Source organism: Nicotiana tabacum, chromosome 9, assembly GCF_000715075.1.
Source record: "Nicotiana tabacum cultivar K326 chromosome 9, ASM71507v2, whole genome shotgun sequence".
In the NCBI taxonomy this organism is placed as follows: Eukaryota; Viridiplantae; Streptophyta; class Magnoliopsida; order Solanales; family Solanaceae; genus Nicotiana; species Nicotiana tabacum.
In genome coordinates, this window is record NC_134088.1 from 78,553,943 (window position 1) to 78,567,379 (window position 13,437).

General features: G+C 36.6%; 1 protein-coding gene across 1 annotated transcript; it reads right to left on the reverse strand.

Moving 5' to 3' along the window:
• Positions 1-2,712: 2,712 nt before the first annotated feature.
• LOC107796754 (phragmoplastin DRP1C) lies at positions 2,713-12,058 on the reverse strand. The gene is made up of 16 exons (XM_075221764.1): positions 11,755-12,058; positions 11,472-11,535; positions 10,809-10,913; positions 10,077-10,178; positions 9,448-9,498; positions 9,273-9,334; positions 7,134-7,224; positions 6,975-7,039; positions 6,669-6,863; positions 6,450-6,569; positions 6,286-6,356; positions 5,792-6,017; positions 5,297-5,347; positions 3,991-4,231; positions 3,619-3,758; positions 2,713-3,120 (listed from the first exon to the last, which is right to left on the reverse strand). The coding sequence occupies exons 1-16, from the start codon at positions 11,884-11,886 to the stop codon at positions 2,995-2,997; spliced, it is 1,842 nt and encodes a 613-aa protein (XP_075077865.1). The 5' UTR covers positions 11,887-12,058; the 3' UTR covers positions 2,713-2,994.
• Between the last annotated feature and the right edge of the window lie 1,379 nt (positions 12,059-13,437).

Consider the following 13,437-nt stretch of genomic DNA (forward strand, 5'->3'; position numbering starts at 1 on the left):
TGATCGTCTTCGACTCCAATTTTTGATTGGTACCGATTATGCACGTCGGCCCAAGTAATAGCTGGGTACTCGATCAGGTTATGCTTCAACCGCCATGAAGCCGTTGAACTTTGTCCGTTCAAACCTTGAGTGAAAGCCTGAATAGCCCAATCGTGTGTGACTGGTGGCAAATCCATTCGCTCCATTTGAAAATGAGATACGAACTCCCTTAGCATCTCGTTATCCTTTTGTCTTACCTTGAATAGGTCCGACTTCCTGGTCTCGACTTTTATGGCCCCGGCGTGTGCTTTTACGAAAGAATCTGCAAGCATAGCAAAATAATCGATAGAATTAGATGGTAAATTATGATACCATATCATTGCTTCCTTTGACAGGGTTTCACCGAATTTCTTCAATAATACGGATTCGATCTCATCATCCTCTAGATCGTTCCCTTTGATGACACATATATATGAGGTGACATGTTCATTGGGGTCGGTAGTTCCATTATATTTAGGAATCTCGGGCATGCGGAATTTCTTTGGGATCGGTTTAGGAGCCGCGGTTGGGGGGAAAGGCTTTTGTATGAATTTTTTGGAATCTAAGCCCTTCAATATTGGTGGTGCCCCCGGGATCTGATCAACCATGGAGTTATATGTTTTCACCTTTTTGTCGTTTGCTTCGATCCTCCTTTCTCCCGATTCTATTCGTTTGGTCTGTTCTTCGAACATCTTAGCAATTTTGGGATTAGTCCCCGACTCCTGATCATTTGATTTCACTATAGCTGGTTCCGTTGTATGGGCGATTTCTCGAGGTTGACTGGGCTCCGGCCTGCTCGGTATCTGGGTTTGACTCTGCAACTGAGCTATTACTGCTTGTTGAGCTTGCAACATTTCGAAAATCATATGCAAGTTGACGCTATTTTTCTCAATGTTAAGGGTATCTCGACTGCAGATCGAGTGCCACCATGTATGCTATTTTCAGGTTCAGAATGTAGGCTCTCCTCAATGGCCACATGCGAATTAATGTCTATCAACACTTCGATTCGAGCTCCAACGGCGTTGACAAGCGGCCTTTCAGTACTGGGTGTCAAGTTGTTGTTCTCATCTTGAAGACCAGCTTCGTTGTCGATAGGTAAGGCCATTTAATTGATAGTTAGTCGTTGCTAATCCGAAATCAAAATCACTTCCGGAAACAAGCGCAAAACGGCGTGTTTTTGCAGATTCGTATCAAATAACCACTGTTATCCTTGGCCCCACGGTGGGCGCCAAACTGTTTACCCGAAAAATAGATAGAGTTGAATTTGTACGTTGTTCTAAGGATATGTGGTATAACTTAATACAAATCATAAGGATAAATACAAAGTATCAAATACGGATTGTAAAGAATGAAAAATACACACAAGGTTGGAAAGGAGATGATTTAAGGACTAAGCAATATGAATCAATCTTTGAAGCCAAAAAGAATAACCCTTCAATATAGGAGTGTATGATATTTTAGTTATAATGTAAGCAAAAACTGTCATTTACAGAAATATAGCAGTCCTCTTTATACTGGAGGATCCTACTTTAGATATAATTAAAAATATATAGTGGAGAACCCATAAAAAATCAGTTTTTCCCTAATTCTCGCCGAGATTCTCTCCCTTAGTGCGGTTGCAACGGCTCTTGTCTGTGAGCTCGAGCTTGATCGGACTTGGTGCTGGTCGGTATTATTTTTAGAGCTCGATGCGGACTTGAGCTCGATGCCGACTCGGGGTCTGGTAATGACTCGGGCTCGGTATCGGTTGGCCTTTGCCCCTTAAGCTCGATTCCATAACATCTCATCATAGTTCGATTCGGACCCGAGCTCGATAATGACTTCGAACTTGGTGTTTGACCTGTACCTGAAATCTGAAGCTCGTTCGTACCATCTTCGGAACCCATCTCGATATTACGAAGTCTTCCTTTGGTCCATTATGATCCCATCTCGATCAATCGTACGAAGGTCGAAATCAATTTCGACCGTATACAGATGGTCTTAATTTTTTGATTCCTGCTTACCCCACGGACAAACATTTAAAGTCAAAAATTAAAAGTGTTACTTATGGGACATGCGGGGATTATTAAACTTGAAATTCTGCCATAGGGTAAGCATGGTCAGAAAATCAACAGTGATACCGAAATGCCCTATTGCTGTTTCACTCCGTTTTTTACATACTCATTTTGTGAGTTTGTTGAGCCCAAGATGCCCAACATTCACTTTGATATAGTATTGCTAATCACACAATTGCTCATTTTGATCTGTAATATTCTTCTGCCGCATAAGACTCTGTACGTAATCTGCATCCATTTTAACCATCTTATTGGAATTTTGTATTACATTTTCATCTAACATAACATTTTGCAATAACCTTAGTCCTAGTATCCTAAACAATATAAGCATAGAGAAGCATTATGAAATTGTATAAAAAAGGTAACCAGGACTACACCTTGTAGTCAACATTATATGAAAACGTACAAAGTGAAGTACTACAAAATATTAATTTAGTTTATCACTATCAGGCACAAGAACCAATTTAATTGGTTATGTTGGACTAGATCATAGTACAAAATGGAAAATGACATCTCTGGAAAATATGAAAGACGATCAGAAGTCAGAAGCAATAATTCCATCATAACTCATTGAAATTTGACTGTTACCGAAAAACATAAAAGCTTTTCCTCCAATTTTCCTGGCATGTGATGCTCCGCAGAAGCAAAACTGGACTAATCCCTTAGAATTACAAAGAATGAAAGAATAACAAATAAAGAAATTAAATTGGTAATTTTGCACCACCAAACAAGAATTTACCAAGTAGGACATTTTGAAACTGAAATCCTTCCTTATTGCAAGAAGGGTATATTGGCATCGAGAAAAACATCCTTGCAAGATTAGCCACAGGCATAACAATGCTTTCATCTCCTACTACTTTATTTTATACTCTATCCAGAAAATGAGAATTTTTTTTTTTCAAATAAGAAAAACTGGAACTCATCATTTCCATGCAACTGCATCAATCTCATCTCTGGCTGACTTATATAGCTCAAGCCTTTTGGCTATAGTCTCTCTCTTTGCCATGAGAGAGGGATCCTCATCCAACATTTTCCCCAGCTGCTCCTTCTGTACATACATTTAGAGAACATAACTTATTTTCTTTCTAGGAAATGTCAAATATTTATCATTTTCTCTACACTAGCAAACCCCCTTCCCCTTGTGGTCTAAGGTTTCCTCACACAAAACATCTAGGATTCAGCAAAGAAATATCTATAACCCTCACCTTCATCTTTTCAGATACTAAAAGATCTTAACAGATTGATAAGATTACAAAAAAATGAAGAAATCAGAGCTCTACTCTATTGACTTTAGTTTCTCTCTCGTGTTTTATTCTGTATCCATCATCCATTTTGCATTAGCATCTCTAAATCTGAATATTCTGTATCACGTTTATTGAGTATCAAACGTTTTTCATAATAGAGACATGATCATGTAAGGGTTTGCCATGATGATCAGATAGTATAATCTACATTTAGCGTAAAACTTTACTTATCCTTTTCGCTACAGAAGTCTCCCAGGGAAATAAAAACTGAGGAAACACTTGGAAAATCTCGAATACTTTACCTCTCTCCTTCCGACTTGAGCATAGAACTGATTTAATAATGACCTCTTTGCTTCTCTGACTTGGCAAAAGACAACAGCCTTAGGAATAGTATTCCTCAATGTTTCACAGACCATATTAATATAAGCAGAGACATTTGAACCTGTTGCAGATGAAGCAACATAATTTAGACACTGTATGTCTTTAAGTCAGTTTTTCTACTTTCGTAGAACGGAACGGATATGTTTCACTAAAGTATCCTACTGGGGGGAATCTACAATGAAGTCTGCGATCTTTGAAAAGAAAACGCGAACAATATACTATTTACCAATTCTCCGAATATGGTTATATGTATCGATGGAATGAAAAGGGCAAAGCAATCTGATGATACTTACCAATTCTCCTTAGATGATTATCTGAATACCGGTCTACATTTGGCGCTGCTGCTTGTGCCTGGTTTTGGGGGGGTTTTTCTGGTTCAGTCTGAAGCTTCCTAAAGAATTCAACTGTCAGGTAAGAAGACTCCATCTCCACCAGCCGTAAAACTGTTTTTCGACTTTCATTACGAAATTTCTCAAGAGCATCATTTGCTGCCGCTGCTATATCAGATTGAAGTGTTGGAAAACGTTTCAGTTCCTGCATAGGGATATTCTAGGTTAGAATTATCACCTTTTCATCTTCTAAAGGTCAGCTTGATGTTCTGATTGACCTAGTATTTTCAGTAGATGAAGTTTGGGCCTCTTATATAGAAGCATTTATGAAAGATGGATAGGCAAGAACTGATCATAAAAGAGTTGCTATTCTTTTTCTCTTTGGCCAGAATCTATGGTCAGGGCTTAGATAGGCATGATTCCTTTTCCCTCCTAAGATCATAATCTTTAGTTTGGAAGAAACTTCCCTTTAAGTTCTTAGTAACATAAACAAGATTTGAATGCACATGATAATTAACAAGTAGATCATGATGATTTCTGAACATTGCGCATCACTAAGAAAATATCAGGGGAGGAAACATAGAACCAACACTGTATTCTTCTTCTCAACAAAATTTTCTGACTCTCATGCACTAACACTACTCATTGATGAACTTCGAATAGCTTTTGTCAACACAGAATTCTTCCATCCTCTTCACAAATCTAAGACAGAAATCCAGTGTCTAGTGACTGCACAAATTCCTACAATCATACTTCAAAATCTTCCATAGTTAAGAATTAAAAGACAAAGAAAGGAATATATACCTAAAAGCACTACTACATAAATCCTCGAAGGACAACTAGGATAACAATTCGAATCCAACTCCTTGTGTGATCTGATATCTTCTGGACGAATTGTGATGATGCATGTGAACATTTTACAACTTATCATGATACAAATGGATAAGTACTATGTTAAGAAATATTAGTAGATATAATTACTACAGTTTCAAACTAATATTGCAGCAAACCGAAACGTATAGTAATCCTTTTGGATTCAGTTGAGAGCCATAAAAATGAAATAGCAGGAAATCTGAAGCTATCTTTAACAAGTCGGGCTGTGCTTTCTGAAACATAAGCTAGCAGAAATAGCTACAGTTTTTGGGTTAAATATTTGAAGAATGATCAAAAGGATCAGCTCCAGGTTCCTATTGATAAACAAGCAAACCTGTGGGAAGAACAACATAATTCCAATCAGCAGAGCAAGGTTTACAGAAGACGTCTGCTTTACCTGGGTCTCTACGATTGACTTCCTCACAAGTTCTTTCAGAATGGAGTGCACCTGCAAAGCAAAAAAAAACAATTATCTTTGAAGAAGTAAAACACTACCATGATACGTGCTAGATCCAAAGGCTTCATGAGATCCGAACCTAAAATAGTTGTAATTGATAAAAATACAGAAGAATAGTAATTTAAATACTTCAACATTCATAAGTAAAGATGCAAAAGAAATATGGAATTAAGCATATTGAACTACATATCTGTCATCTTCTGTAAAAAGACAAATTATATGCGTGTCCGTGTGGACATTTCGGATTACCTTCTATTTTTCCTCCTTTTTAATCTACATTACCTCATACTGTTTGAACTAGCTAATTGATAAAATCAAAGCTTTCTGATTTCCACAAAGCAGGATTTTGATGAAACTTAGCGTAATGTCTACCACAGATATATAACACTGAACAAGACAAACATTTTAAACAAGAATCAAAATTAAGAACTTTACTGCATCAACTGAGGCTTCAGCGGGGCCTTTGAAGAAGCCAAGGGATCCATCAATTAGCCTTCTATACCCTTGCTCAGGAGCAATTAAGTGAGGTTGGTATCCATCTGCCTCAGAAATAACCTTTTTGACATTACTCGTTGAAAGATGACGATCAAATGGAAGCTTCTTAAGAGCATCTGGAAGCTGATGGTCAAAGACACGATATATTCTATCGCCACCTGGCCTCCTGAGATAAAAGAAAGTATAGCTAGTATCCCTTTTATTAGAAATTAGAACATTTTACAATCAAATAATATACGTAATAATAGTAAAGTCATATAGAGCATGATACTCCTGGCCCCTTGAACTCAGGTAATCACTGTAACTTCATCTAATAAGTTCAGCATGTCAATTCATGATCGAACAAGATTAAATCAATCAACTATGCCTCAATCCCAAAGAAGTACTAGCATTCTGTGATTCTATGTCATGAAGTTCTAACTGTTAAGCATTACCCTCCTTCCAGGTGTTCTCTAAATATTCGATCGAATGCACGGCACATTTCCAAAATGGTGTACAGCTGTGCCTGTAGAAAGAAGAAATTACTTCAAGTTAATAAATAAGAAAAGCAGCTCCCAATTACCATTAGTTCTCAGATTTAATCATATACTGTAATTACCCCTCCATCTACACCAACAGGTCGGCCAATTCGGTCCAACTCAGAGTTAAGCTCATCAATTGTCTTATTTATTAGAGCAATAATGCTTGGTATTCGCTGTCTGATCACAGTCTCCAAGTGCTGAAATTTCAAAAAGGAAAAAAGGAAAGGTAAATAATGGTAATTCAGGGAATTCTTAACCCAAAAAGGAATATTTGAAAGCCAAAAAGGAAAACCTACCCTAGATAGAAGTTTTGCAAGATATTCAGCTCCCATTTTATGAGCAAGATGTCCATATTCAGGACTGGATTCGAAATATTCCTGCTCCTTCCGACGAGCGGCCATCATATCTACATTCTTGTTGATATCAGCCTGTGAACGATTAACAATTCCAACCCATGGATGTTGGAGCTTGTATGATCGACCCTCAAGTACCTTAAACATCAATAAAACTAAAAATAAGTAAAGAATATAGTAGACAATAAGTATTTCAAGGATCACAAACTTGTGTAAGTCAGGCAATTTCTGGAAAAGGATGGATCATACATCCAAGGCATTGGTTCCCTTATCCATCAGATCAAGTTTTGTTAAAACTCCAAATGTTCTTTCACCTGAAATATGAATATAGTATGAAGTACAATCAGACACCCGCCCCATTTTAGCAGCCTATTGGAAGTACAAAATTAGCATATCCCACCATAATACCTGAAGGATCGACTTCTCTTGCAAGCTTTATTGCGTCAGAAGTTGCAATATCTTGATTGGCTGGAGAAATAGCCAATATGATGCAATTGGGCTAGTACAAAAAGCACATAAAGTTTAAACATGCTATAGATAGGACATGATAACTCATGCTTGTTAGTAGCTTCAAAGTATAGTTTAGAAACAAGAAATAATTTTGACACTCTTTCATCAATAACATGCAACTTCACCACACTCTATCCCTGAAGATAAGGTCCAAATGTTCTTTAACATTCCAGAGAAGTAGCTTATGCTGACACTGATCGAAGAAATATTTCAGATAAAGGTAGGATGTTTATTTCTACCATGAAAGAGTATATCAAGGAGTAAGAGAGTGGGAATTTTACTTATTCATAAAAAGGAAAAAGAAAAGAGAGCCTGAATCTTACCTCCACATGCTATTGCCCTAAAAGCTCAGTTTAGAAAAGCAAACATGTAATACACTGTTCAAGACAAACTCAAAAGAAGCTTGTGGGTGCTGAAGTTGTGGGAGGAACAACAGAGCAGATCCCAAAGAAGATAGCTGGAGGAAAAAGGAGTTGGGGGGGAGTAACCTAACAGCACCGGAGCACATCTATTCATGATAACATTATTAACTAGATCTAGATTAACAGTTTTTTTGGTTTAAGAGTTCCAATCAGACAAGATAATGAGGTTACACGTTACAATCACAACGGTAACCTTGGTAGTATGTTCCTCTACAACTTGCTGTTTATTAAGTTAGCGAGCTTTTTTAGCACACATGAGTGAGCACCTCAAATGGTATTCCTTTCAGGGGGAGACTAGGAGAATTTATATAAATTTTATCTGTGATTAGGACAAGACACTTTAAATATACTCCCACTGGTAAAAATAAATGGAACACTAACGTAGTTTGCTTTATAATACACCGATTATCGAGAGATGAGCTCATGGAATAACATATTCTTTCATGAAGAGCACATATCGGCAGAATGAAGGCTTTATGGGGTCTAACGCTAGTTGAGAGGCTAGCAACAATACTTGTTGTTGATTGTCTTGTGCAAAGTAATAGGAGAGCAAATAAGTTGTTTGGACAGTAAGAGCATCAGAGTATATTTCATTATTTTGGCAGCAATTTGTAAGTGTTTCTCTCAGTTTTCTTGCTGAAAAACACATGTGAGGCTAAGTTGTTTGGACAGTAAGAGCATCAGCGTATATTTCATTATTTCCTCAGCAATAAGTAAGAAATTTGGACAGGTCTTGTTTCTCTCAGTTTTCTTGCTGAGAACACGAGTTAATCATGTCCTTTTGTAAACATAATGCAAAATTTGAAACATTATATTACTACCGAATGTCCATGTTAAGCATCAATCTTATGCAAGGGCTTGCCCAAGACATAGATCATGTTGATTGTCTGGTATAAAGTAATAGGAGAGTGTTCAAGTGACAGTAAGTGCCTACATGTATTATTTTGGTAGCAATCAGTAAGAAATGTGGACAAGACATAGTTTTCTCACTTTTGTAACCTCAGAACAACCTACAGTTCGGTGAAGCTATATTTCATTAATTTTTGTAGCAACTAGATAGAAACTTGGACAAGTCTGCTTCTCTCACTTTTCTAGCTAAGAAACAACCTACAGTTCTTGCAGCTATATTGTAATATTTATGAGAAGAAAAGCAAGGCTATGTTGCCCTTTAGTAAGCACAATGCTAATAAAAGATCACATCAATTCCACATGTCCCCTTGTTAATCATCAACAATGTGAATCTCAGTTCGCATGAAGATATCACATATATCTGGCTCCATTATCATCAAGATGTTGATAATTTGAGCTTTAAAATTTATTTTTCCTCCTTTGCTCTAGATCTTGATGTTCTTAAGCCCACATGAATTCTGTTTTGTCACCCTATACCTATAAGCAAAGCAGCAAAAGATATATTGTATTTCCTACAAATGATCACATTAAGAGCTTCATGCTGATGGACGTATATTTAAATGGTAGATGTACAAAGGTAACACATAAGTAAATCGCCAACTCCACCAACTTTAACTGTTAGTACAAAGCCAAACGCTAGTTCAATATAAGTAGTAATTCTGTATTTTTCAAGTAGTTAGTTAATCAAGCTTGAACGTAGTCTTACTTTTTCCACATAAGAGCGGACCATCATTTCAATATCCTCAACAATGCTCTCTGGTTGTCCCTCTGCATAATTCAAAATTAATCATATCAATTTCGCCAACACCTAAGTAATACAGCACCACAGGAAAATTGGCTCCTTTTCTATACCTATAGGAAAGTAGTGATTTCGTGCTCACCTACAGCAACCTTTGTCAACCCAGGAAGATCAATGAGTGTTAAATTTACCACTGTAAGACAAAACATGCACTTGATAGTCATTAACTTGAAACAATAACTGTATCAATATAGGCATCTGCTATTCAAGATTATAAAGAGAGGGAGGGGGGGAATAGAAAAATATGACTCACAATGATGTGGCATAAACAAAGCACTAATTCTAAAGAACTTTTGGTCAGGACCTCAAGTTAACCGGCATAACACACAAACTATCTTCTATCTGGTGGATTATGGCTGGTCCATTAATGCATTTAATATTCGCCATAAATTCTTTCTCTATCAACAACAAACTAGGATACATTATAGTATTATACCCATGCAAAATGCCTAACTTCACTTAAGAGTTGCTGATAGGTCATAAAGAGCTGAATTGATATATGTTAAACTGATGTACAACAGATTGTCAGATAAAACCAAAGTAGACATGATGCTTTATGATTAGTTGAATGACAAGAATCCTCAAAGATTTTGTTGGGAAATGTGCCATAGTAAGATGGTCAATTTAGACCATAGCCATATTTCAAGAATTGAACAAGTGCAATCAACATAACCAAGATTTGATAAACTGGTAAGGATACAGAAGACATACCATTAGGAGAATAAATGCTCAGTTGAATTGGAACATTAGAAATTTGCTTGGTCTTCCCTGTTATGCGGTCTGTCTCATCTGCTATCTCTTGACGTACCACAGCTGCATAAACAAATATTATGTTTTAAATAATGAAAAGCTTACATTTGAATGGATGATTGCATTATTCTCGCAGATAAATGTTAATGTCAACTCAAAATTCCGTTCTGCTTTTTAAAGGAAAGTTTGATGGGTGGAAAACTTTGTAAACAATGGAAGCAGTTGATATCTCTGATTCATCATGTGAACAGAAATCAGATATGGGAGGAAGTGGGTATGACATAGAATGCGAGGTCAATCTCCAGTTCTGATTTTAGGAAAGAAAATTATCAGTGTAACATGCTTTTACGTGTATCTGGAGGACTTGATCTAACATATGCCTGAACGAAATAATCTTTTGACGAACTGCAGAAGTGGCCAGGATACAACCCTACTCAAACGTCTCTCTAACATTTCACACCAAGTTGCACAAAGTTTCCAAAAAAGGGTCAGTTATGTCTATCTTACTAGAAGATCTCAAAAAATTTTCATTGCAAATTAAAGTAGGGAACTCATATACTGGTGTACATGTGTAGCATATGGAGCATCTAAACCTAGTAAAGGTTCAATTATCATGCAAACACATATCAACTAAACCAAAACTGAAAGACCAGCGGTTAAAGAAAGTAAGTTTCTTATAATATCAAAACTCACCAAAGTCAGGAAACTTCTTCTTTGGAGCATGCAGGAACTCCGCATATTCAGCCCCTCCCTCAGTCTTATGCAATTGAAGTACCAATGGCCTCCTTGTAACGATGCCTTTCAAATTTCAAAAGACGAGGAAAAGGAAAACCAAATTAGATGAAGTATAAACTGAAAGAGTAATTATCAGAAAAAGAGAAATGACTGGATAGAGATGTGCTTAACTGCTAACTTCAAATCATACAAAGACAATTGCGACAAACACTCTTTAATCTCAGAAAGCAAAAAAGTAAAGAGATTTATGAGAGAAGATCAATAATTTGGTTAGGGACTTGTATTTCAGTGCGCGGATAATTGTGAGATTCAGAGAACCTATAGAGAAAAATGGATATTATATAGGATTCATATAGCTGACGCCAACTAATTTGGAATTAAGAGCAGTTGAATAACCTAATAATCAAATAAAATACCTAGCGTAGATTCATGATTATTGATGAGAGAAGTGTACTGCTGAATTAACAATAATTTAACTATCACATGATTACCTAGAAGTCTTACCATGTGATAGTTAAATTATTGTTAATTCAGCAGTACACTTCTCTCATCAATAATCATGAATCAGACTTTCCACACATAAAAATGCCATCCAAAGTTTTTTAAAAATATTAAAATTACCCGATCCACGAGGCAGGAAATCTCTACCCACGACGCTTTCCAATACAGATGATTTTCCAGAGCTCTGATTGATTATCACACCACAAGATCAGAAAATGAAATGCATGTAACACTATTACAATGTAGAGATTCATATATATAGCGGACTCCAACTAGGCAGAGATTCAGAGTTGTTTGATTTATTGATTCGTTGTATAATAAAAAAATTGAAAATGAATGATGATTTATAGATGTGAGCCCGAATTTTGGGATAGTTGTTTATGATTAACGTAGGAATACTAGCCTGACCACCAACGACGGCGACAGTAGGAAGAGCTTCCCAGAGGGACATTCCTTCACCACCATGATCTCCTAAGATAGTACAGGCACGTTGAATTCTGTTCACTAATCCGATCAAGCTTTCTAGGGTCGCCATTAGTATGCACTTTTATGGGATTTTGGATTAAAATTGAGGAATTTTTGGGATTTGCAAAAAAAGAAATGCGGAATTTTGGGATTTGAAAATAGAGAGCGTTTTTTATTTTATCTGAAACTGAAAGATAGAAGCGGGCAGGGCAATTGCGAAGAGGAGGTGATAATGGAATTGGAAGATAACGAGAATAACGGTTTAGTTGTTTGTATTTTCATTTTTTAGGACTGTTTGTATTAGCTAATAGTGAAATGCTACTCTTTGTGTTAGGATCGGGTTACCGGGTAGTGCAAAATTTAGCCAAACAACGTTATAATGACAATAACAAAGACAATGCAAGTTGATAATAACGGCAATTAAAGAAGATAATGAAGACACAAATTTAACGTGGTTTGGTCAAGGTGACCTACGTCCACAAGCGGAGAGGAACAATTTTACTATACCAACAAGAGTACAAAAGAGAGTACAAAATTAGAGTAAATACTCTAATTAATCCCAAATACCCCAAGAGAATAACCTCACAAGATCACTCCAAAGAAAGGGTTCACACAAGTATTTTCCAACACTCACTCTCTTACAAAATACTCTATAATGAAATAAAGGAGGAGAAAGAAAGACAAGAGTGAAAAACTCTTGAATTGGTGTGTTTTCAAATGAGGAGAAGCTCATCTATTTATAGCAAGATATCATTGGCCTAATAGTGGATACTATGTCATGACAAATGTCATGATCCACAAATTTTGTTATAATAGATATTATATATGTCATAGCAAATGTCATGAAAATTTGATCATATTTACAAATCTCCAGCTTATATACAGTAAATTTGCTCCACCTTCTCCGCAAAAACCCCAATGGGCAAAATCATTCTTCATAAATGCCAATCAAGTTCAGACAAAGCTTGAACTTGGACACTGGAAGAGGTTTTGTGAACATGTCAGCAGGATTGTCTCTATTGTTGATATTCTGAACAGAAATTTTTCCTTCAGCAATGATTTCTGGAATGAAATGATACTTTATATCAATGTGCTTTGTCCTCTCATGGTACATTTGATCTTTAGTCAGGTGAATGACACTTTGACTATCACAAAAAATGGTAATACCACCTTGGTGTAAACTGAGTTCCGCAAATAGACCCTTCAACCATAAAGCTTCTTTGATCGCCTCGGTCACTGCCAAATATTCTGCTTCGGTAGTAGATAAAGTTACTACATGTTGTAATGTAGCTTTCCAACTAATAGCACAACCACCGATGTAAAATACATAGCCTGTCGGTAATCTTCTTTTGTCAAGATCACCTGTATAATCTTAGTCTACAAAACCAACCAAAGTGTTAGTATTTCTCCCAAACTCCAAACATGTGTTTGAATTACCTCGCAATTATCTGAGAATCCATTTCACAGCATGTCAATATGCTTTACCAGGGCAAGCCATATACCGGCTTACCACGCTCATTGCTTGTGAAATGTTTAGACGTGTACAAACCATTACATACATAATATTGTCGACTGTACTGGAATAAGAAACTTGTTCCATGTACCTCTCTTCTTCCTCTGA

What these genes read in the sequence shown, in the direction of transcription:
- LOC107796754 (XM_075221764.1), bottom strand. Translation starts at nt 11,886, where the DNA reads ATGGCGACCCTAGAAAGCTTGATCGGATTAGTGAACAGAATTCAACGT. An exon ending in TCGCCGTCGTTGGTGGTCAG is followed by an intron (nt 11,536 to 11,754) that starts GCTAGTATTCCT and finishes ATAATCAATCAG; the next exon opens with AGCTCTGGAAAATCATCTGT. An exon ending in GTTGACAAAGGTTGCTGTAG is followed by an intron (nt 9,335 to 9,447) that starts GTGAGCACGAAA and finishes TGAATTATGCAG; the next exon opens with AGGGACAACCAGAGAGCATT.